At 40.4% G+C, this 22,059-nt stretch overlaps 3 protein-coding genes across 3 annotated transcripts in view; 1 reads left to right on the forward strand and 2 right to left on the reverse strand.

Moving 5' to 3' along the window:
- Positions 1 to 2,710, reverse strand: part of LOC119413208 (long-chain-fatty-acid--CoA ligase ACSBG2) — a 4,809-nt gene extending 2,099 nt beyond the window's left edge. Inside the window, exons 1-6 of the mRNA XM_037680243.1 lie at positions 2,674 to 2,710; positions 2,326 to 2,475; positions 2,023 to 2,190; positions 1,765 to 1,946; positions 1,462 to 1,692; positions 846 to 1,063 (exon numbers count right to left, since the gene is read on the reverse strand). Of these exons, the coding sequence (XP_037536171.1) occupies positions 846 to 1,063; positions 1,462 to 1,692; positions 1,765 to 1,946; positions 2,023 to 2,190; positions 2,326 to 2,475; positions 2,674 to 2,691 (967 nt within the window). The 5' untranslated portion in view covers positions 2,692 to 2,710. The remainder of the gene's footprint in view (positions 1 to 845; positions 1,064 to 1,461; positions 1,693 to 1,764; positions 1,947 to 2,022; positions 2,191 to 2,325; positions 2,476 to 2,673) is intronic.
- Positions 2,711 to 16,404: 13,694 nt separating this feature from the next.
- hint2 (histidine triad nucleotide binding protein 2) lies at positions 16,405 to 18,377 on the reverse strand. The gene is made up of 5 exons (XM_037680244.1): positions 18,226 to 18,377; positions 17,914 to 18,051; positions 17,687 to 17,791; positions 16,686 to 16,758; positions 16,405 to 16,599 (listed from the first exon to the last, which is right to left on the reverse strand). Exons 1-5 carry the CDS (start codon positions 18,310 to 18,312, stop codon positions 16,508 to 16,510), a joined length of 495 nt encoding a protein of 164 aa, XP_037536172.1. The 5' UTR covers positions 18,313 to 18,377; the 3' UTR covers positions 16,405 to 16,507.
- Positions 18,378 to 18,964: 587 nt separating this feature from the next.
- On the forward strand, positions 18,965 to 22,057 carry mrps30 (mitochondrial ribosomal protein S30). The gene is made up of 5 exons (XM_037680245.1): positions 18,965 to 19,579; positions 19,769 to 19,914; positions 20,022 to 20,127; positions 20,894 to 21,070; positions 21,287 to 22,057. Exons 1-5 carry the CDS (start codon positions 18,985 to 18,987, stop codon positions 21,544 to 21,546), a joined length of 1,284 nt encoding a protein of 427 aa, XP_037536173.1. The 5' UTR covers positions 18,965 to 18,984; the 3' UTR covers positions 21,547 to 22,057.
- The last annotated feature ends 2 nt before the right edge of the window (positions 22,058 to 22,059 follow it).

Consider the following 22,059-nt stretch of genomic DNA (forward strand, 5'->3'; position numbering starts at 1 on the left):
TATATATATATATACTTTATGCAATACAATACAACTTTATTTATAAAGTACTTTAAAACAACACTGCTGGCCAAAGTGCTGTATATACTATAATATTTACTGTATTTATGTTACTGTATTTGAAACATACAGTAATATTTAAAACTACCATTTGCTTTTACTTTGAACAAACAGGGAAAAACATTTAATTTCTGGGTGTTTGTATTGAAATATATATATATATATATATATTTTTTTTTTTTTTCCTTCATTCAACTCTGAACTCTTTGTAATATTTTATTTTCGGACGTTGAAATAGTTTGTATATTAGTAGTAATTACTAATATAATATTTAGTATTAGTAAAATAGTCAAGTAATAATAATTACTAATTAAAAAGTATCAATTGTAATAATTTGACTGTCCAAATGTAAAATATTCCTGTATGTTTTTTTTTTTTCAAAGAGTTTAAAATCCTTTAAAATGACATGAGTCGGTGGTTCTAAATGTTTTTACACAAAGGTTTGGCTCCTCGGAGGCAAAAACTAAAGACATGATGGAAAACCCGAGACTTTTTCGTCAAACTGGACGCATACGTTCTACAAGTTGTTTCACTTCGGGCCACGTTGTCCCTCCTAACAAAAACACTTCAATGAAAATGTTGGAATCACCTGAAGAACATTTGTATAAAATTCATAAGAGAAAAATCCAAAGTCCTTCTTTATAATTATTAAATTGAAAATAAGACTAAAAACAGTTCAAACAAATAAATAAACCTCTGAGCCACAAAGCCTCAACTGAGACCTTGCGAGTCATTTTGACCCAAGGGCAGCAGGAGGGTTGACTTCTCCTAAAGGTTCAGCTCACCTTTGATCCTCCCTGTGATGTACAGGAAGTCGTCCTCATCGTGTTTGCCCAGGTCTCCGGAGCGCAGCCAGCCCTCCTCGTCGAGAGACTCCTCTGTTTTGTCTGGCATGTTCAGGTAGCCCATGAAGACGTGACGACCCCAGAAACAAATCTCTCCGTTCCCGTCCTCATCCGGATCCACCAGCTTGGTCTTGCAGCCGGGCATCACTTTCCCACAGCTGCAAACACAAACCAGAGGTCTTTCACTTCTTTCAGCTTCCATCCCTGTATTTTATTTATTTTATTGCTTTAATCGTCCATACACCTTTTATCAGAAATGTTTTTAGTTCCTCTGCAGCAGCACTAAGAACAAACTCAGCAAATAAATGGTAAACAGCAGGAAGCATAAAATATGAAAAAAACCTACATGGTGAAGTAAGTAAGAAGAAATAGGCTTGTAGAAAAAGTCATTCAAACAGTCACCTGCCAAGAGTTTAATAAAATATTTTAGCTGGTTCAGATGATAATTTAACCTGAAGACCTAAATACGGTATTTAACCAAGAGCAGGTTATGAAACCAGCTTCTGGTTAACTCCACATGCTAGTATCAGATGCCCCATAATGCTTTGCTGCTGACCTTCCGATGCGATACTCGGTGAGGGAGAGGGTGTGCGGTCCGGAGCTTTCGCTCATGCCGTAGAGCTCCCTCACTGGAATGTTCAGGCTCAAGAAGTACTTCAGGGTTTCTTTGGTGATCGGAGCGGCTCCGGTGCAGCAAACCCTGCAGCGGTCTAAACCGAGGTTGGCCCGGACCCTCTTAAACACCAGGTTGTTGGACAGCATGAAGCCCCATGGCACCACGTTCTCCCTGTAGCACCAAGGCACAACAGAGGTAAGGACCGTCATCGGTTTTACCAAACAGTCCCCGGCGCAGACTCACCCTTTCATGACACTGTAGTTATACTGGAGGCCGATGGACTTGGCCCAGTCAGAGATCCTCTTCTTCAGGGGAGACACTTTGGCACCAACTGCTTTCATCCCTTCGTGCATCTTCTCCCACACCCGAGGAACCCCGAGGAACCCAGTTGGATGCACCTCTTTCAGAGTGTTTATTAGGGATCCCTGGAAAACCGAACAGTCAAAAACAGTCGACCACGATGAGCGACTGCGTGTTTCTACGATAAAAACTCGTCTTCACCTTGAGGGCATCTGGCTCTGCGAAGTAGACCGTTCCTGCAGAGCTCATGCAGACCCAGATGTCCATCATCTGGGCTGCCACGTGGCTAAGCGGCAGGTAACTGATGAGGATCTCCTCTCCGCGGTTTGGGTTTAAAATAACAGATGTTGTTCGGGCCGTCCAGGTGATCTGATGATGGAGGAGACAAAGGGTCGTGACTTGTTTTACAACTTTTTAAACCAATCCAGAGCCACCACCAAACATCAGCCTAAAGCCAGAGGAAGGTTACCAGATCTTGAAAAGATGGCGCCTCCGGTTACTCACGTTGTCATGGCTCAGCATGACTCCTTTCGGGTTTCCAGTGGTTCCAGATGTGTAGATGAGCGAGCAGCACTCGTTGGCCCGCAGACTGTCAATCACAGCATCTAGCTGCTCGTTGGGCACGTCGTCTCCGAGCTTCATGAACTCGTCCCACTACAGAAACACGCAGAGTTCACGTTAAATCCACGTCTCTTCTTCCAGACAAAACTGAGCCACAGCTGCTTTGTGTTTGCGTTTAATTACCTTAAAGTACAGATTTAATAAAGGTAATAAAAGATGAATGTTATCACTGAAGGGCTCACGCACAGTAGATTACCACGACTTGAAAACATGGGATTTGTGTTTACATACCGTGTACAGGAACGGCATTTTCTGCTGCAGCTCGCCTTTATACTGAACGATGGCTTCCAGGTGAGGTAGCCGCTCTTTAACCTGATGGAGGAGACACAGACTCACAGTCAGGTGACGGAGGAGTCACAGCTTAGGAGTCGGTGCTGAGACGAAGCGCCTGACCTTCAGGATTTTGTCGAGTTGCTTTTGGTTTTCTACAATCAGGACGTTCGCCTCGCAGTTGGCAGCGACATACTGACAGGCTTCAGGTGAGTTGGTCGTGTAAATGCCAGCTGCCAGGCCCCTTAGAAACAAGTAAACAAACAAACAAACAAAACATGAGTATGCACATTGTTTGAATGATTTACTGCTAAAGTATTTGTTGTTTGTAACACAGACGGGTTCATAATTACCCACTCTTTGATTCATCTGAGCAAAAGTTATGTTCATGTCTGTTAATCTTCTTAAAATGTTAATTTTAACACGTTTTTATTAATAAAATCGTGTCATTGTATTAGTTAGTGTATTATTGTAAAATTAAAAAAGTAAGAAAAAGAGAAGCTGAACACTGTTAGGAACGCCAAACACTTAAATAGGTTTTAAAAGCGTTTTGACATAATCCCTGAATTACTGTACAACAAATGAACAGAAGGATTACCCTCAAATTATAATCTTTGAAAAAGTGTAATTTGAGTAGGGAACCTTTAAACCATTTGTCTATTAATGAAACTAGTGTTTATTGAAAAAAAAAAAAGCACATCATGCACCATCTTGCATGCCAAAGTTTTAAAGATCTCATGCGATCTGTTAGAACTCGAAGTCTGTTGGGAATGACTCTCAGTTACTACCACACCCACATCAAGCTCAACATCTGCATGTATTTTTGTGTTTGGTAGGTTTAATTAACTGTGGTGGCCATCTTGAATCGTGCCGACTCCAAATATCAGTTTTAGATGTACATTCAGTTGTCACATTTTAAGAGTTTTGTTATTGCCCTTCATGATAAAGGTAAAAACCAACTATTAATGAGAAGCAAAAATTTACTTGTATTAAATGCCAGGATAGGAAACACTGAAATTTATAGAAACACCAATATTTACGTACAAAATCTACAGCCAGCATTTGAAGGAAAATTGTTCTGCAAGCTGCACGTTCTCTGTGTCTGATTTCTAAACAGCACTGAAGAAATTCTGTCACCCCCAATATGTTTCCTTTTAGTTTAAAAGTTACATCAGCCCAAACAAGTTTGGGTGAACGACACAGACGGACACAGAGTGACCTGCATGAACAGGTGAGACGAGAAAAACACACGAGGAGCGAAGCGTGACCGAGACCTCACCCTGCAAAGATGCAGCCCACGTCAGAGATGAACCACTCAGGAGAGTTGAATCCCAGAATGCCGACTCCGTGGAAACGTTTCAGGCCCAGCTGCACATGCAAACAATAAAAATAACAATTAAACCGTGACTCAGTTACCGAAGCTTTGACCAACATGTAGTTTCAAAAGCCACGCAACACGAGACGTAACACAAGCTGTGGAATTCACACTCCCAGGTTTTAGTTTTCAGTCCAGAGTGCAAAGCAAGACCAGAACTTAAAGGATTTGTGTAAATTCCTGGAACGTAGATAAAATTCATTTCACACAAGTTCTCAGGTGAATCTGAAACGGTCTGTTTAGTAAAGGTAGAATGGACCATTATGATCTAAAACACAAGAAGGAACAAACTGATGGGGCACTAATTTCATTTATTGACGTGTTTAAACTTTAAAGTAACGTTGTTTAGATTTATAAATGTAATGTGATTTTACTCGTTTCAGAACAATTAAAATGTCCAGAATTCTTCTTTTTGTCAGGTTGATTATGGAAAAGGAACAAAGGACACAGACTACCCCGAGGACTCGGCGAACAAAAATAAATTAGACATCAAAACGTGTGAGCTGACTGATACAAAAGCAACAAACCCACAAGGAGCACGAAGGGGAAACGGCAAACAGCCGCTCTGACGAACTGACGAGCGAACACGAAGCGGGAGTTTAGGAACACCGAGGAAGAAATAATGAAAAGTCCAGACTGATCCGAGGGAATGTCATCCAAGAAAGTGTTCAAAGAAAATGCGTGAGAAGCAACAGAATTTACAACAAATAAAGCAATCATTAAAAAAAAAAACAGATTATGAAACCTTTGAGGAGCCAGTATTTTAGATTAAGAGTTTGAGTTTTAGCTGTTTAGGTGAAAATGATATATAGATATACAGATAACACAATATATCTATACGAGAAAGACAAAAACCAGACCAGGTTTTAGCTCAATATCTGTAAAATTCAACAAAGTCTAACCAGTTCCATGCTGGTTAAGGTCAATCAGCCGTGACGACCAAAAGTAATTAAGTCATAATGCTGTGAATAATTTCTAAAGGTTTCCTTTTAATCCATCCCTTGGTTCAGGAGATATTTTGCTGACTGTGCAGACAAACACCCACACTCAGACGAAGACGCTATTTCTCAGTTCTTGTCCAGCGGTGGGCGATAAATGTCCGGTTAAATCAGTCACCTGACTTCAGAACACCAGATTAATTATTTGCTCTAAGCTCCTGAAACACATTGATTGCATGAAAGTTTTGGTGTGTAAGCAGGGATGAATCTGCCTGCGTGGGCAGATAAAAGGATCCGCAACAGAATACACAATATTTAAACAAGGTAATGTAGTAATGTAAGTTAATTTCCAAAAATCTACCCACCTTGAGGAAACTTTTAGCTGCTGCTCGGCACTGCTCGTAGTACTGCCTCCAGGTCAGGGTCTCCCACCGGCCGTCCTTCTTGGACACCAAAGCTGGATGATCTCCGTATCTCTCCACCGTCTCCAGAAACATCTGGTGGATGGTGACGGGGGTCTCTGAGCCTGGACCTGAGCTCTCTATCCTCAGTCTGACAGCCTGGTCTCTGATGGAGCTCCACAGCTCCTCCGCGGAGGCCAAAGTCGTTGCCAGGTTGGCCGTCGACAGGGGAACGGCCCTGGGCTCCTCTGCATTGGGACAACAGATGCATTTACCAGCCATCAAAAGAAACAAACAGGAAGTGGCAAAAATAAACGAGCGAGCGTGTCGTTCAGAGGCAGAGAGAGGTGTGTGGGGTGAGCGAAGACATCCCTGGAGTGGCTCAGCAGCAGGTGAGTCCCAGCTGCTGTCTCATCATTTGTAGCAGTGAGGTGTCAAAGGAAGAAGGCAGTGATGTTATCTGATCCAGAACAGGCAGAGAGGAATGTGCACACACACACACACCACCAATCAGGTTTTTTTGAGATCCTACTGAGTCATAGGATTAGGTTTCCAAAAGAAATATTTTAATCCTGTTGTTTCCATTCATAACTGTACATTTGATTATTTTCTTTCACTGACGCATTTCTGGTGGGAAAACTGGGTTCTTTTGTCTGCTCGTTTTGTAAAAATGCTACGTTTTTTTTTACCCTTCAGTTTAACACCTGATCTTTTAATAAAGCTGAGAAGCATCACGTGCAGCATTTAGTGCCTGTTCACGCCTCACAGTTTATTTTCTTTCTGGGGGATTTGGTTGCAAGTGCTCAGACCTGAACAGTGGGGATTACACCTGCTCGTCTAAATGTGTACCCCGAAAGATGTTGGGTTTTTTTGGATTGGATGTCAACTACTTGATTACTGTATATCGATACACACAGCCACCTCACACAAAAACTGGACATCAGCAGGTCTGCGATATGAACAGTGTTGACATTAATGTGGTTCAGAGCGATTTGAGTCATATTTCTAGAGTTTTCACTTGACAAGTGCAAGACGAGAAACCACAGACATTATGCTTATTGCAGAAGAACTTGCTGAGAAATAGCTGAAATTAGTTTTAAAAAAAACATGCTGAAATGTAGCTCAGATGAAAGAACAAAGTAGCAGAAGAAAGAAAGAACACATATTTGCTGAAATAGTTTTAAATAAACAGAAATTAGCACAGATTTAGGAAATTAGCTAAAAAAAAGCTGAAACTATCCAAAAAAATGTCTGAAAGTAGATGAAAGGCAGAAAGAAGCTTAAACTATGAGAAGAAAGCAGAAAAAAACTGAAATGAGCTAAAAAAAAAAAAAAGGTGGAATTAGCTGAGAAAGGTAAAATTAGCATAAAAACAGCGAAATAGTAGCTGAAATTTCAGAAAAAAGAAACTGGCAGAAAAAGCTGAAAGGAGCATAACAAGCTGAAATTAGCATAAAAAGTTAATTAGGCAGACTTAGCAGAAAATACCATGAAAAACTTAAATTTATCTGAAAACAGTTGAAATTAGCTAAGAATGCTGAAAATGTAGCTGAAAAGGTAGAACAAGCTTAAATTAGCAGAAGATAGACAAAAGAATGTGCTTGTCCAGTTAGGCTGAAAGAAGCATAAATGAACACAAAAAGTGGAAATTACCTGTGGGGTGGGAAGTTAAAATGAGCGAAAACAGCTGAAAAGTAGCTAAAAAAAAGGCAGAAATAAGCTGAAATTACCAGAAATAATAGGAGAGAGCACATTTTTGCTGAATTGGGTTTAAAAAAAATGAAATGAGTGCAAAAAATGTGGAGTTAGCTGAAAATTATAAAAGTAGCATAAACAGCTAAGTAGTAGCTGAAATAGCAGAAATAGCTTAAACTTGCAGAAATAAGCTGCAAGGAGCATAGCAAGCTTAAAGGAGCAGAAAGAAGTTAGAAGTAGCACACAAATGTTAGCAGAAGGAACAGCTGAAACAAACAGCTGGAAAAAAAAAACAGCTGAAATTATCAGATTTTTTTTAAATTTGCATAAGGAAACTGAAAGAAGCTGAACCAGAACAAAATGTGAAAGGAGCAGTAAAAGGTTGTAAACAGATCTAAAGATAGGAGGGATGTAAAATGAGCTCAATTCATTTTCTCTGTGAAAAAAATGTCAGAAAAGGCTAAATATTTCAAAAAGCTAAAATTGCACCGATACCAAAAGTCATGGCAGGATTGTGCTGAAAGAGCTGAACATTTGGATTTATGATTTGTTGAAATAGCTTGAAAACTGCGGGACGAGAGTCGCAGCGAAAATCGTACAGAAGAAAAATTGATCACAATAGTGTGAATGCTTCATCAACATTCAGACAATAAAAGGAGCATACGGTGGTTATTGACTCCAGAGGCCACCGCGTTGGAGCAAAGACTGAACGTTTCGACCTGTTGACGATCCATCACAGTGACATGGTGTGCCGACAGCTATCAGCTGATTTACACAGCTTCACTGTGACTGTAACATCAAGGCAGCGTTTTGCATCTCGGACCGTCGGTTCAGTAGGAGGTCCTGCAGCTTGGCTCAGGACAGACTGTGTTCAGACAAACTGAATCTGCTTTGAGGCTGTTCACACTTGGACTGAGTGTGAGCCGAACACAGTCCAATCTCCAAGGATGACAGTAAGCAACAGGCCTGAACGAGGCTTTAAAGGATCTACTTCCTTAAACTTTTAGCCTGATCTTCTTTAATGAATGGATCCTCTTAGACACATTTTAACGCCACGGTCTCTTTTTTAGATGCGGTGACACAGAAGTCGTGCTAAAATAACCTCTAGATTTACTTTTCTCCGTTTGTTTTAGAGCTTTTATCTGAATTATATGTATTTTAGTGTTATTTGAGATTGTCACTACAGTACTCTGGTCAATATTGCTTTTAAAACAATATTGGCTTTTAGAAGCTGACAGAGCAACTTTACCTTATTGATCTGTCCAAATATGTTCAAACTTTGCTTTCACATTTAAACAGCTGTTTTAAATCTTTTACTTCATTTTTTTTTAAGTGGACAACTCAATTTAGATTTAGCAGAATGTGTTTTAATTGTCTAGGATTTTGCTTCACGTCCAAGTTTTGAAAATAAATTACAAATAAGAGGCATTTCTCCCCAATCATTTTAGGTCCTCTGTGTCCTGCTGAGACAGTTTCAGTACCTGGTGAGCATCCTTCAGCGGCTCCGTTCAGTTCAGGACATCTGGGCGGTTTGGCAGGACATTCAGGGGAAATCTTTAAAACTGGATCGGGTTTTCCATTGAGCCTCATGCTGGAGTTGGTTTGTAAATCTACGCCGTTCTCCTTCTGAGAGCAGACGCTGAAACATCCAAAGAAAGGTCACGAATCAAAGCATGATGAAAATATTCAGAAGTCTTTGCTTTCTATTAATTTTGTTTTTCTATTGTACATACCCGTCAGTGTTACCATCAGCTGCTGGATCCTTACTCATGACTGGACTTTCTTTAAAACTCGTTATTTATATTTGCTAGAAAAACAGAGACATCAGAACGCTTAGCAGCTTTCCAGTAAGATAAGGCGACCCGTTAGGAAGCAGAACCTCCCTGCTCATTTATACAACGCTGGCACTCGGTAAAGTCACTGCAACAGGTCAGAGCCGGTGACCGCCGAGGCTCAAACGAAACAGTGATCCACATGTTGAAACTCTAAATATTGTGCCAGAAAGCCGTTGCTTCATCAGCCGGGCACAGTTTATACCCTGTGGCTGAAAATGTGGATACCTTTCACCTAAATAATCCTAAACTTGCCGTCGCTGCACGTTTCTTCACTATAACAAACACTTCAGGGATTAGATAAAACTGACATACAGTATCTGAAGACATGAGATTACCTGGTGCGTTCTGTCTGTGCTGAACACATTTAACTTTACAAATAAAACAACAGTTGAAGTTTATTATCAGGGATAAACTAGAGCAAATTTGTGTTTCATTGCCAGCAATGTTCCTCATTTGTGATTAGAAAACATGTTAGATTACGATCTGTCAAGACAGCAAAAACTCAGATGGATTCCTAAGATTGCTCAGGTCAAGACTGTTCTGAACCAAAGTTCATAAAACTTACAAAAGTGCAGTGTGGCAACAATAAAATCTTTGCTCCAAATTGTGTAAAAGTGACTCCAAGTGTCCTGTCGAGCAGAAAAAAACAACAACTGATTTCTGCCTCTTTAAAGACTCAGATACGAACATTAACAAAAAAAAAAATGCCCACAAATCCAGAGGAGCTACTTAGTTAAGTAGAAAACAGTGTAAAAAAAATGAAGAAAACATCTGTAAAGTTAATTAAAGTCCAGTCTTCAAGAAAAAACTGAAGGAAATGCTGTAAACTGACAACTTACCTTGTCTGCTCTCACAGCTGAGTGGCATCAGTCAGGTGTAGGAATAGGATCAAACTGTGATGACCTTTAACCTCTTACCGGAGCTCAACTGTTGCATATGCGGAAAGTTTCAACCTTTAGGCGACCTGGATGAGGTCAAAGTAGACTTTCCCTCCCTGCCTTCATCGGTAAGAAACTCCCACAATATGGCTCAAAGGCTCTTCAAGGTGAAGGAGAGGGCCGGAAACCTGACACTGAGAAGGCGTGCGGCTGCAGAAACCTGCTGCGTTCGTACTAAATACAGGAGTTGACGGGCTGTCGGTGGCAGGCACTAACAATCAGCAGGGAACAGATTTATGGATCCTAAAGGCCACGGGGTGGAGGGGCTGTTAAAACTCTTATCCGTTTATGAAGACAGCCTCTATCAAGCACGCAGAGGGAGGCCTGTCCCGGTAGAAATGATAAAATCACAGGAGTTATTATGAGAATAGACAAGACTGTGACTCATACACTTCACAGAAGTTGAAACTTGGGCACCTCAGACATCAAGAAGCTTGCAGATGGTGGGACTTTGTACTTTTAGCAAAATATCTCATGAACCACTGGATCAATTTTAACGAAACTCCCAGAGAGTAATAAATGGATGCTCATCTACAACTGACTGCCTTTTGGAGGGAATCCCATTCAAGCTGGCCGGCACAGTTAACTGACCTTACCATTAGAAGAATGGCTATAACTCGTCATTTTCACAGATCTTGTGCTAACAATTGGTCTGAAAGTAGCTGAGACTCATCCTCACACTGATGGAGAAAGTACTCAAACACTGTACTTAAGTCAAAGTACATAAACAGACAAAAATGTACTCTAGTAGAAGTACCACATTAACGTTTTTACTTAAGTAAAAGTAAGTACTTGCTTTTAAAAATACTTAAAGTATTAAAAGTACTTGCTGAATGTATTACCTAATGCAATGGTCTACAATATCATTGCGTGTGCCTACCGTATGTATATTTTCTGCAATATGTATATTCAGCAGTTTAGTGTCGTTTTAATGAACAATGCTGCAGATAATACATGTTTTTATTGTGTTTACTCTGTGACACAGTTCACACTTGGACTTGTGATTCTGTGCGTCAGAATTTCAGGGATGGCATGCAGAGTTAAATGTCATTAAGCAAAACAAGAAAGAGGAATGATTATACTTTTAAAAGTTTTTATTTAACACAAAGTAAAACCAATGTGTCATTTTAACTGCCTGAAAAAATGAGCATTAGACCTGACAAAGGAATATCTGATCATTTCAACTCCAGTTTGTCATCAACTCTAGTTAAATACTGTCTTGTCAACCTTGTAATGGGTCAATAGTGAACAATATTTTAACTTCCTGACACCATTTTCAAAACTTGGACCCGAGTGTCGAGTCATTTGGAGAAATCTCTTGTCTTCTGTCCTAACATCCCATGAACTGACACATTTTAATATTGCAGCAAGAATTTCTCGTTCAAGTTCAGAAGGAGTTGGTTTTCAAAGTTTTTTTGAGTCCAGTCCGGCTCTTCTGGGAGAGAAAATCTGTCCTGCTGTATTGAATAGTCTCAATAATCTTTCAATAGTCTTTCAATAAAGTCATGGGTGGTGCGTACCTTCAGGCTGACTCTCCGCGGTGGAATCCACTTTGGGTGTGTTAGCGGTGCTGCGTGCATCCAGCTCAATGACGTATATACTAGAATATACGTTCAGTGTTTCCCCTACAATTATACAAGCGGGATGATCCACCCCGTCAACAGAACTGAGCACCCCGCCATGACAAGTTAACTAGGGGAAACACTGTACATCATTGGCCCAGTTCTTCTTGAAGGTGGGTTAAAGTGACCTGCCCACTTTGCAGTGATTCAATGGACCAACTCCCCTCTCACCACTGGTTACTTTAAAATTAACAAACAAACCAAAAATCACAACGTGTAACGCAACGCATTATAGAAATGTAGAGTAGAACGCACAAAGACTTAATGTAAAATGTAGTGGAGTAAAAGTAGAAAGTACCCACATTTAACTCTACTTAAGTAAAGTACAGATACATGTAAAATGTTCTTTAGTACAGTAACAAAGTACTTGTAATTAGTTACATCCCACCACTGATCCTCAACATATACACCAAGTGCACATCTGCTTAAAACTTTGGTGTTATTACAGTGAATGCTGTCTGATGTACAGCTGGAACTGACTGGCAATGCAGAATTAAGCTATCTGCCTTAACTGGAAGAAGCTTTTTTGTAGAAAAGAGTTAATCTGTTTATTAAAGTCTGAGTCTAAAACCATCCTGAGATTTGTAACAGACTGCTTAAGATATGGCTCAAATGAGTCAAGGTTTACAGTAACAGAGACAACAATAGAGCTAGGGTTAAATGCAAAGGCTTCTGTTTTCTGATTGTTGAAACTTTAAAAAATTGAAGCCATCCATGCCTTAATGTCATCGAGACATGTTAACAGAGGATGAAGTGTGCATGAACTATTTGATAATCATCAGCATAGCAATGAAACGAAAGACCATGTTTCCTCAAGACAGACCCATCGGGGAGCAGATACAATGAAAATAGAAGGGGTCCAAGAATGGAGCCCTGCGGGACCCCGCATGAAAGAGGCACCGAAGCAGATAAACTATTTCCAACATTTACACAGAAACTCTTGTCGCTCTGATAAGAACTGAGCCATTCTAATGCTGCACCAGTATTCCCAACCCAGTGTACTAACTGCGTCAACCCTAGTCAGTCCTATTCAAGATGGCTTCTACAGCTGATACATGTTGGCCAACACAGAAATGGCTCCAAATGAAACATATTGAGGTAACGTATATGTAGTAATAGCACTAATACATCTTGGAAAATGTGACTGAGAGGTCATTTTCATGAAAGGCGGTGGGTGATATGCATCTCTTCGAAAAACCTGTTTGAGTGACGTTTGATTTCTAATTAAGAGGAATTTGAAAGAAAGAAGAGTCTTCACCTCAAGCTTTATTTCCTTTCTGTTGTGTCAGACGAGCCTGCAGCAGCTGGACGTTGTGTTTAAGTAAATATAGGTGAAAGTTGAACAGTTTGTCTGTGGTGTCACACAGTTACCTCTGTGGGACACTACGATCAGTGAATCACACCACCCCGTCACACCACAGCAGTCCTGACCCCAACACTCCCCGCTTACACACGGTGAATGATTAGTGAGGGGCTTCACTGCTGCAACACACACACACGAAGGAGAAAAACAAAATTCAAACACAAGAACATCTGAAATGTGCTGCTGCTAGTCATTAGATTTAATTCATCATTTTCAAGTAAAAAAACATCCCCGCTGAAGAAAACCTCATTCTTTTTAAAGTTATTTTCTTACTTAGACCTGAAAGTTCAGATAAAAAGCTGCTGGACTTGTTGCTTGATATGCTTCATTGTGCAGCTAAACTCACATGCAGATTAATCCCCCTCCCCTCCTTCCTGAGGGTCACTAGGACCCTTGTTTGCTCGGCTCAGAAGAACTCGCACTGCTCAAGATGGCTTCTCTGTAGGAAAAAGGATTCAGAAATTTTTTATACAGTTACCTGTAGATGTGGTAAATAAAGCCAAACATTTATAGTTGCAAACTTTAGGAAGCGTGAACAACAAACTAATATTTTAAAATAGATATAAACAACTATTTTACAGTGACTCTATTATTGTCTCTGCACTTTTTTTTTTTTTTACAGTAAATGTGTGTAAGTTACTAAGCAAGATTTTATAATGTGTTTTTGCACACAGAACAAACTGTTTATGGAGGGCTGTGTAATCTCACTCAATCTAATTGCTGATTTTCATAATCTGATCCATGTGCCCAAGACATTCTGACCAGATTTGGCCCTTCTTACAGTTTTACTTAGGTTGCCAAATATTTAAAGTCAATAATTAGTTCTATCAGTGGTTTTGTTATGTCATTGTTAATGTGGGTGTTTGTCTTTATTCCTTATTGAGTCTTCATGGCCTGTGGAGGTAAAACTGTTCTCCTCCTCGCTCTCTGAAACCTGCTGGTTCAGCAGGGAGACCGTGGTGAGGACGAGTGCAGTCTGATGAGGATTTGGGCTCTGGTCGGGCTGCGGTTTCGTCCAATATTGTGGAGATCCATCTTAGACGGTCCCAGTTATTTCCTCCACAGTTTGAAGACACTTGCAGGCCATCACACAGAGGTGCAGTTGGTCATGTGCAAAGCTGCTGTTTCTTTGACCCGGTCAAGGGTATCTGTAACGTGCACTCCCAAGAACTTGGCGCTCTGCCCATCCTCCCCGGCTGAACTGATCTGCAGCGGAGTGTGGAAGGGCTGCTTCTTCCTGCCACATTATTCAGAATTAATATTTGATTTGAATGTGAAAAAAACAACGCAATCACGGATCACCTGGAACACCTGGGGAGCTGGTGCAGGAAGGAGATGGTCGTGGATTTCAGACACCCCCCCCCCCCCCCCAAAAAAAAATATATATGAGGGTCTGCAGTGGAAGTGGTCTCTTGTTAAAAGTACTTGGGTGTGCACCTGAATGACAACCTCAGCTGGAGCAACACCACCAGCCTGATCAAGAAAGCTCATCAGAGACTCTACTTCCTCAGACGGCTGAGGCGAGCTGGTCTGGGAAGCTCAGTCCTCACCTCCTTCTACAGGTGTGCAGTGGAGAGCATCCTGTACTCCAGCATCAACGTGTGGCACGGAGGCTGCACAGATGCAGAAAGAAAAGCTTTGCAGAGAGTGGTGAAGGCTGCACAGAAGATGTTGGAGTCAGTCTCCCCACCATCACAGACATCTACACCTCCAGATGCAGGAAGAGGGTCACCTGCATCATGAAGGACCTCACTCACCCAGCACACACACTTTTTGCCCCGCTCCCCTCAGGAAGAAGGTTGAGGAGCATTAAGTGTAGAACCACTAGACTGAGGAACAGCTTCTACCCTGAGGCTGTTAGACTCATGAATCTCTAACTAGAATAATCACTGTGAAAAAAAATCACTGTAATGCCACTTTGATTGTTATGTGCTGCTGATTGTCCATTCTGCTGATCTCATGCTGCTGATTTATTTCATGTTGCTGTGTTCATTTGTGCTCATCTACTCACAGACTCGTGTTCGTGCTGCTGTCGTTCGGCGTATTGTTTTAGCACTATTGTCTAGCGTATTATAGTGTATTTCTTAGTTCATAACTTAGATCTTATTACTGTTTTTCCTTTACAATTTATATCTTTGTTATTGTTGGATGTAACTGGGACCCTGTGTACACAATTTCGTTCCACCTCATGCACCACATAGGATGCAAAAGACAATAAAGAACCTTGACCTTGATCAAACTCTTGCTGATGAGCCAAGAAAAAAGATGTCAGGTAACAAAGTCTGGTTAAATGTTTAGATTTTTCTTCTCGTATTGGATTTTTATTAAGACGTTTGGATGAAAAACTGCTTATGGAGTAAATTCAAAAACGTTCAATACAAAAACAACTGGATTTTATTTGTAACAGGAGACATTTTTGAATTTATCATGTCCTGGATGACTGAGAATCTTCACCAGCATATGCTTATAGAGTAAAATGTGATTTTTAAAAATTAAACCACACTTGTTCTAAATTATTTGAGTCTTAGGAAAAAGGTTGAATTGTATATAAATAATTTGACGTATTACATCTGAAATCCAAGCTCTGTTAATATCACTGGATAAATACTGAACAAGACCAGCCTTCAGTCAGGAACCAACTTTTAATTTTGGCACCCAACCATGAAATATTTACTCTATGACCAACTTTACAGTCATCTCCCAAAAAAGGCAATAATTACATAAACTAACGCTTTTCAAGCTGTATTTATTGTACTGACTATAAAAATAAAAAGACTACTGACACATTATGCTCTTCTGTGTGTGTATTTTTACATAAAATGTGTGTGTTTAAGGTAAACGTGAAGTAAAATCTTCATTTTATTGAGAGGAAAGTTAAAGAATCACGTCTTGTCTCGTTTTCAGAGTATTATCAGTTCACGGTGTGGCAGCAGCTCGGACATTTAGTTTGAGCATGTCAGGATTTAGTTTGTGCTGTTTTACATCTTAAACATGATAACTGAACACAAAAAGATCTGTGTGGACTTTCAACTCCTTCAGGGGCTGATAATCCCAGAGAGTTTCCAACATCAGTTGCAGGTGATTAACTCATTTCAAATGTCAGCGTTTGACAAAAGAAAAAGTGAAACTAGATAAAAACATCTTAAAGTTTTATGTTTTATCTTTCAGAATGGACACGTTTTCATTTATTTAAAGAAAATGTCAAAGAAAGTAACCTTTTTTTTTGGTCTGATGTCATCTCATGCTCTTTGAAATGATTAAAATCAGATCAGATGCAAAAACAAGACAGAGCACTGTGCAAAAGTCTTGAGGCACCTCTTATTTCTTAAAGATTAGCTTATAAAGAACCAGACAGGTAGTATTGAGCAATAGCTACTGTATTTCTCGGATTATAAGGCGCATTAAATGAAACTAAAATATTTTTGACGGATTTGTGAGCGCTGTAAAAGTCTCCTAAACAAACACAAAGGAAGAATCTGTGTTATGAGAATCACAAACATTCAGAAAGTGCAGAAAACTGTTGCTCTAATCCACTTTAAAAGATCCCAGCCAACGCTGGCTCCTCGAAAGCGATCCAAAAAGGAACGAGGTGTGGTTTAAGACTTTTGCACAGGACTGGACGAAACCATCATCCTGGCGGCCATGACATCTGCCGTCCTCCCAGGACGTGGACGTGGAGGTGGTAGACGCTCTGAGATCCATCTTTTCCATCGTTGATCACTGAGAATTCAAGGTGCAGGTTAATCAACAGTCCGTGTTCCCACATTAATAAAGTTTAACGACTGAATAATATAATAACAACTCACCGACTCTGTAGCCGTCAGTCAGGGACTCTTGCTTCGCCACATTTTTAGCAACAATCAACAAATGTCCCAAGAGCTGAAAGTTTCAAAGAAAAGGGACCCATAACGTGACTACATGTTCGGTGCACGATACGAAAGAACTGCAGCTTGATTAACAACCTCGTAACTAGAAGAAGTGGCGGCTTTAAATCTTGTTTCCAACAAAAATTTTGTTTAACGCACCCATTTGAAAACTCACATCTTTACTCTGGCTTTTAATTCGACTTCAGTCGGATTACTGAGGTTGTTTTAAGCCTATTTCAGGGTACTTGTTGGTTTGTATGTGTGGGTTTTAATTTATTTTATTGATGGTTCTTCTTGTTTGTTCTTAACCTCCTTTTGGTCACCATTGTTATTTTTAATTGTGCTATATAAATAAAATTGGCATTACCCTGTAAATAAACTGACAGGAGACACAGGACTGATGCTGGTAACAGAGCAGTTGAGGGGTTATATTTCTTGCAACAAGTGGATTTATTTTCTAACTGGACACATGTTTGATATGTTGATAAGCTGGGAGTTTTTTTTTTATTTTTTTAATTTCACGGGTCAAAGGTGCAGAGAAGCAGTTATTTTTGCAAGTAAATGACCAGCAGATGATTTTATTTTTACTGACTGTAAAAGGATCCCTGGATACTTTGTTTTTGCATCAAACTTTTCTTTTACCATTTTATGCTTTATAAATAGGACTTTTTGGACTAGTTAGTTCCTTAAATGTGCTTAAAATGTCACTGCTTGCTACAATAAATAAATAAAAAATATATATATATATATTAATCAGAGGGCGACTTTATGAACAAAATAAGGATACAACTTTTTTAAATGAAGACAAACAACCTAACAACTAATACCAGTAAACCACATTTCCATGTTAGCATTCATTTAAGTGACAGGTTGAAATGAAATAAACAGCATCTTGTCCTCCACAAGGAGAAATTCACTCAGCCCCACCCGGAGCAACATACCTGAGCATCATCATCTTTGATTGCACTTATTCCAGGAATAGGGACCCTTGGAATAACCAAGAAGTGAACAGGGGCCTGCGGGTTGATGTCTCTGAATGCCAAGCACTGGTAAAAGCACACAAGACACATTTATGAGTTCAATCTTGCAATACTATCTTTATTTTCCTCTGGATTCCAGATGTGATGAGCCATAAAACCAGCATGTTTTGAAGCCACTGGTTGTTTACCTTGTCATCTTCATAAATGACATCTGCAGGGATGCTTTTATCAATCACTTTGGAGAAGATGGTTGGACCTGGGGAGCCGTACCTCTTGCTGGCCTCCTGTGCCAGTTTCACCTCATCGTTTTGAGTGCAAAGTGACCTCTGAAGGGTCAGAGAGACACGGGAGAGACAGAGAGGAAGTTGGAGATAAAATAAACATTAATGCAGCGTTAAAGTGGCAAACCAAACCAAACCTCCTGGTCGTGGGACCCTGCAGGTTCTCCAGTCACCAGCAGAGCTACTAGTCTAGTGTGAAAATGCTCGGCTGTACTGTACCTCGGTTCGACAAACACGCAGAAAAGGACATAACTGGGCCGCCCTGGTGCCGACGAATTGTGTTCGTAAAACATGACGAAAATACATAACTAGGTACCTAGCTAATAACGCTTAAAGTTGTCAAAGATCAGAATTTCACTTTGTTTACGACCCAAAACACAGCCCTGTGCAAAAAACTTCAAACCTTATCGGCTTTGCTGCATTCAATGACCGTGTGTAAATAGTTGTTTTTCTTAAACCTCTTTCAGAGTAGCTAGAAAATAAAACATACGCGTTCGAGTTTACTTTCTTTACATTCTTGCAGGACACGACCTAGATTCTTACTGTCTCAGATTAGTATACATGGCAGTGAAAGCCAAACACATACAGTTTAAGTTTTATTACTGGCCTGCTTAAACTGCTTGTAATACCGATTTACGAAACTTCTTGGAGGAACGCAAATGGAACGTTGGTCACGTGAGCAGGGGTCGCTTCAAGAGCAGCAAGTGTTGTCAAATGCTTTTTTTTTTTTTAAACAGTCCAATCTCCACGTTCTACAAAACCGATTACCTTGACATCTTAAATTATTGTAAATAAATTGGAATAATTTAACTTTTTATTATGTTTAGGGTTTTAAAACGGTTTTCTTTATTTTATTTTTCTTGTTTTTAGTTAGTGACTTGAAATTTTCAATCTTGACCAGGTGGGGGCAGTAGTGCACCAATCCGTTGTTTGCTAACCCAAAATAAACACCAGGAAGAAACAAGTCACAGAAGAAATATGGCGGCCTGCATGAGGCTGCCCTTGCAGCTTCCTAAAATCTTACCACCATTCAGAAATCACAAGCTCATCCACACTGAAGTTGCGGCCAAAGAACCCGCGTACCCGCCTATAGTCGCCTCTCTTACGGCTAAAAGCAAATCGGCCCGGCTGCGACAGATCCAGGAGCATGTTGAAAAGATCCGCGCATCTCCCGTTGACGAGAAGATGTCCCTCCTCACCCGAGTCCCGCGGATGAAATTTGTCGTCTATCCTCAGACCTTCGCTCGCAATGCGGACAGGTGGTACAAGCACTTTACCAAGACCGCGTACATCCCGGGCCTGCCCGAGCGGTTCACCCCGGCGGCTCGGCAGAGCACTCCGACTTCACCCGAAGGTCCCGCAGCGGTCCTGGGGATCGACGATGCTACGTTCACGGACATCCGCGCTCTGGTCGCCCGAGTGATTTTACACGATCACCACATGGTGAAGAAACGTAAGCCTTTCGCGTACAGACATCAGGAGATGCTGGTCGGGCCTTTTCTGAAGAACCTGGTGGCTGAACTCGCCTACTATTTGTTTAAACACAACCCGCTGCTCCAACTCTCCAGCTTGGGTATGCTTTTTATTTATTTGTATATTTTTACTGGAAATTTAAAAAAAAACATCAGTCAGAACAGATTAAATCATGCGAGGTTATGCTATTAGGTTATTATTAGATGTTATTAGGAACAATAAACAGTTTGTGGAGGGTTATGTCCTGTGCATTCGTGATTTTTTTCCATATGTTTGTTCTGTTTATCAGATACCAGTCCACAGGTGAGCTTCTATTGGAGGAGAGGTAAGAGAATAATCCCAAGGGGACACCGCAGTGGCAGGCCAGAACCACTCAGGTTCCAGATTGACGACCACCCACTCAGCCAGATTAGGATAACTCAGCAGCTGCCACAGGTACAAACCATTTTATGAGTCTGTTATGTTTCACATTCTTAATTCTTTCTTCTTTCAGCCAGTGTTTATATGAAAATCCTTTCACTTCCTGTTTTAATGTTTCTCAGTTTACCCCAATGGAGGCTTCATACACAGCGGAAGTCACAGAGGTCCCATATGCTCCAAACCTGATGCCTCTGTTCAGAAGACAGTACGCCAATCATATCTTCACAGGTAAATTCACAACAAGAAATCTGTCACTCAAACTGAAGTGGTTTTTTTTTTATTAATCACCTTTTTCTGAGGCGATATTTGTGGGTTCAAGTTATTTTGTTGTGTGCCGATTATAATAATGTCCACTAGGGGGGGCCAAAGTACAGATAATCTAAAATATTATTATTATTATTATTATTATTATTATTATTATTTTAAATAAAATATTTGCTCAACCGGTTGTTTTGTTTGTGAACCTGTTTAATGTTCAGCTAAACAGCTAAATAAAAGTTTAAAAGACCAATAACATTTTCCATTGACCAGGGAAATACGATAAAGGTCCTGTTTTAATAATTATTTAAAACCGTCACCATTTCATGTGTCACAACTTTATGTTAAAGACTTGCAGGCTGTTTTAATGCAATAAATGATGTAATAATTGTTTAGAATGAAAGCTTGGGAAAGAGTGTCTTTTCTAAAGGGTACATGGAGTGTCGCGATGTAGAGAATTTTTTTTTTTAATGTACCAGGAATTCTCCTTCATGACTTAAAGCTGTTTCTGTAATACTAGACTGGCTTAAGTAACAATTTAAAGTGGGTCACTTTAATAAAATACAACACACCGAATAACAGCTAAACTCCTGATTTGGTAATGAACAATTTACTTTAATTTCGATGTGGTTATTTTTATTCTTATTTATCCAGGTTGCTGTTGTTATTTGACAGTAATCTTCCTCTTTCAGTTGAAGTGTTTGTTGTAAAAATGTCCTCCGGATCTCATAAACAGGTGCAAAGCTACCAGACCCAGCATGCTACGGTCACACTCAGTTCCATTTAGTCCCGGACCGGTACCACAGAGACCGCATGGCCCGGCAGGGCCAGTCTGACCAGGTGGAGGTCTTCCTCAGAGCCAACGCAATGGCCAGTCTCTTTGCTTGGACCGGAGCTCAGGCCATGTACCAGGGTGAGTTATTGTGAGAACCTGCATCAGTTTTTAAGGGCTCTATTATTTCGCAACAAAGGCAAACTGTCATGAAAGAGATGGGAAATGTGCATTTCTTTAAGGAATGCTGTGTTGCTGAATTTTTTATTTTTTTTTGTGGGACAATTAAATTTGAACATAAAAACTTTATAAAGTTTGGGTGAAGAAATTGGCCACACCTTCTTCTCGCCTCTGCAGGTTTCTGGGACTTCGAGGACGTCACGAGGCCCTTCGTGTCGCAGGCCGTGATGTCAGACGGCCGCTTCTTCTCCTTCTTCTGCTACCAGCTCAACACCGTGGCCCTGTCAGTGGAAAACGATGCCAACAACCCCAGAAAGAACCTTTTGTGGGGCACCGAGAGCCTGCGACTGTACAAGGGCGTGCAGGACGGAGAGGTGGTGGGTCTGAACGATGACGTCATCAAGCTCCTGGTTCAGTTTCTCATGAACCAACCGTAACGCTGAGCTGGAGACAAATGTCCAAGAAGTTTGTTTTTAAAGGTCAGCGTTGGACAAGAGGACGTTTTGTCAGACTATAATGGAGGATTAACTGTCCCTAAAAGTGTGGACTGATTGTAATCAAACCAAGACCTCTTGAGTCTACATTCATGTTCAGGTCAGCGCTCCTCAACACTCATGTCTCAATCATTTTTGCATAATTCTCCCATTCTGATCCATTAGAGCAGGCTTGTTAAAAGCAGCTTTTAAAGCTCATTGTTGCTTTAAAAGGGCAGATCTCCCAAGAGTTTATGGTAAATTTCATATTCCAGCTACATTTGGGGGTTGACTCGTCCGTACATATTTATCTGCTGTTTGTATTTTTTTACATTAACTATAATCAGATGTTTTTTTTTCAGTATCTGTCCCTGAAGAACAATCTTTTGTTTTAAACATAAGGCACAGGCTTGTGCCTGACAGAGCTGAGAGCAAACAAACATTTCCCCCTAAAGTAGTTGTTCAAGACAAGAATAA

Source organism: Nematolebias whitei, chromosome 8 (assembly GCF_014905685.2).
Source record: "Nematolebias whitei isolate Nwh7 chromosome 8, NemWhi1, whole genome shotgun sequence".
Lineage (NCBI taxonomy): Eukaryota > Metazoa > Chordata > Actinopteri > Cyprinodontiformes > Rivulidae > Nematolebias > Nematolebias whitei.

Bases quoted from the DNA above. Each gene is read 5' to 3' on its own strand.
- hint2 (XM_037680244.1), bottom strand. From the start codon at position 18,312: ATGTATTTTCGTCATGTTTTACGAACACAATTCGTCGGCACCAGGGCG. The intron at 16,759-17,686 runs GTATGTTGCTCC...TGAAACTTTCAG, and splicing joins TCAAAGATGATGATGCTCAG to CTCTTGGGACATTTGTTGAT. The intron at 16,600-16,685 runs GTGAGTTGTTAT...TTGAATTCTCAG, and splicing joins GACTGACGGCTACAGAGTCG to TGATCAACGATGGAAAAGAT.
- mrps30 (XM_037680245.1), top strand. From the start codon at position 18,985: ATGGCGGCCTGCATGAGGCTGCCCTTGCAGCTTCCTAAAATCTTACCA. The intron at 19,915-20,021 runs GTACAAACCATT...AATGTTTCTCAG, and splicing joins TAACTCAGCAGCTGCCACAG to TTTACCCCAATGGAGGCTTC. The intron at 20,128-20,893 runs GTAAATTCACAA...TCTCATAAACAG, and splicing joins CGCCAATCATATCTTCACAG to GTGCAAAGCTACCAGACCCA.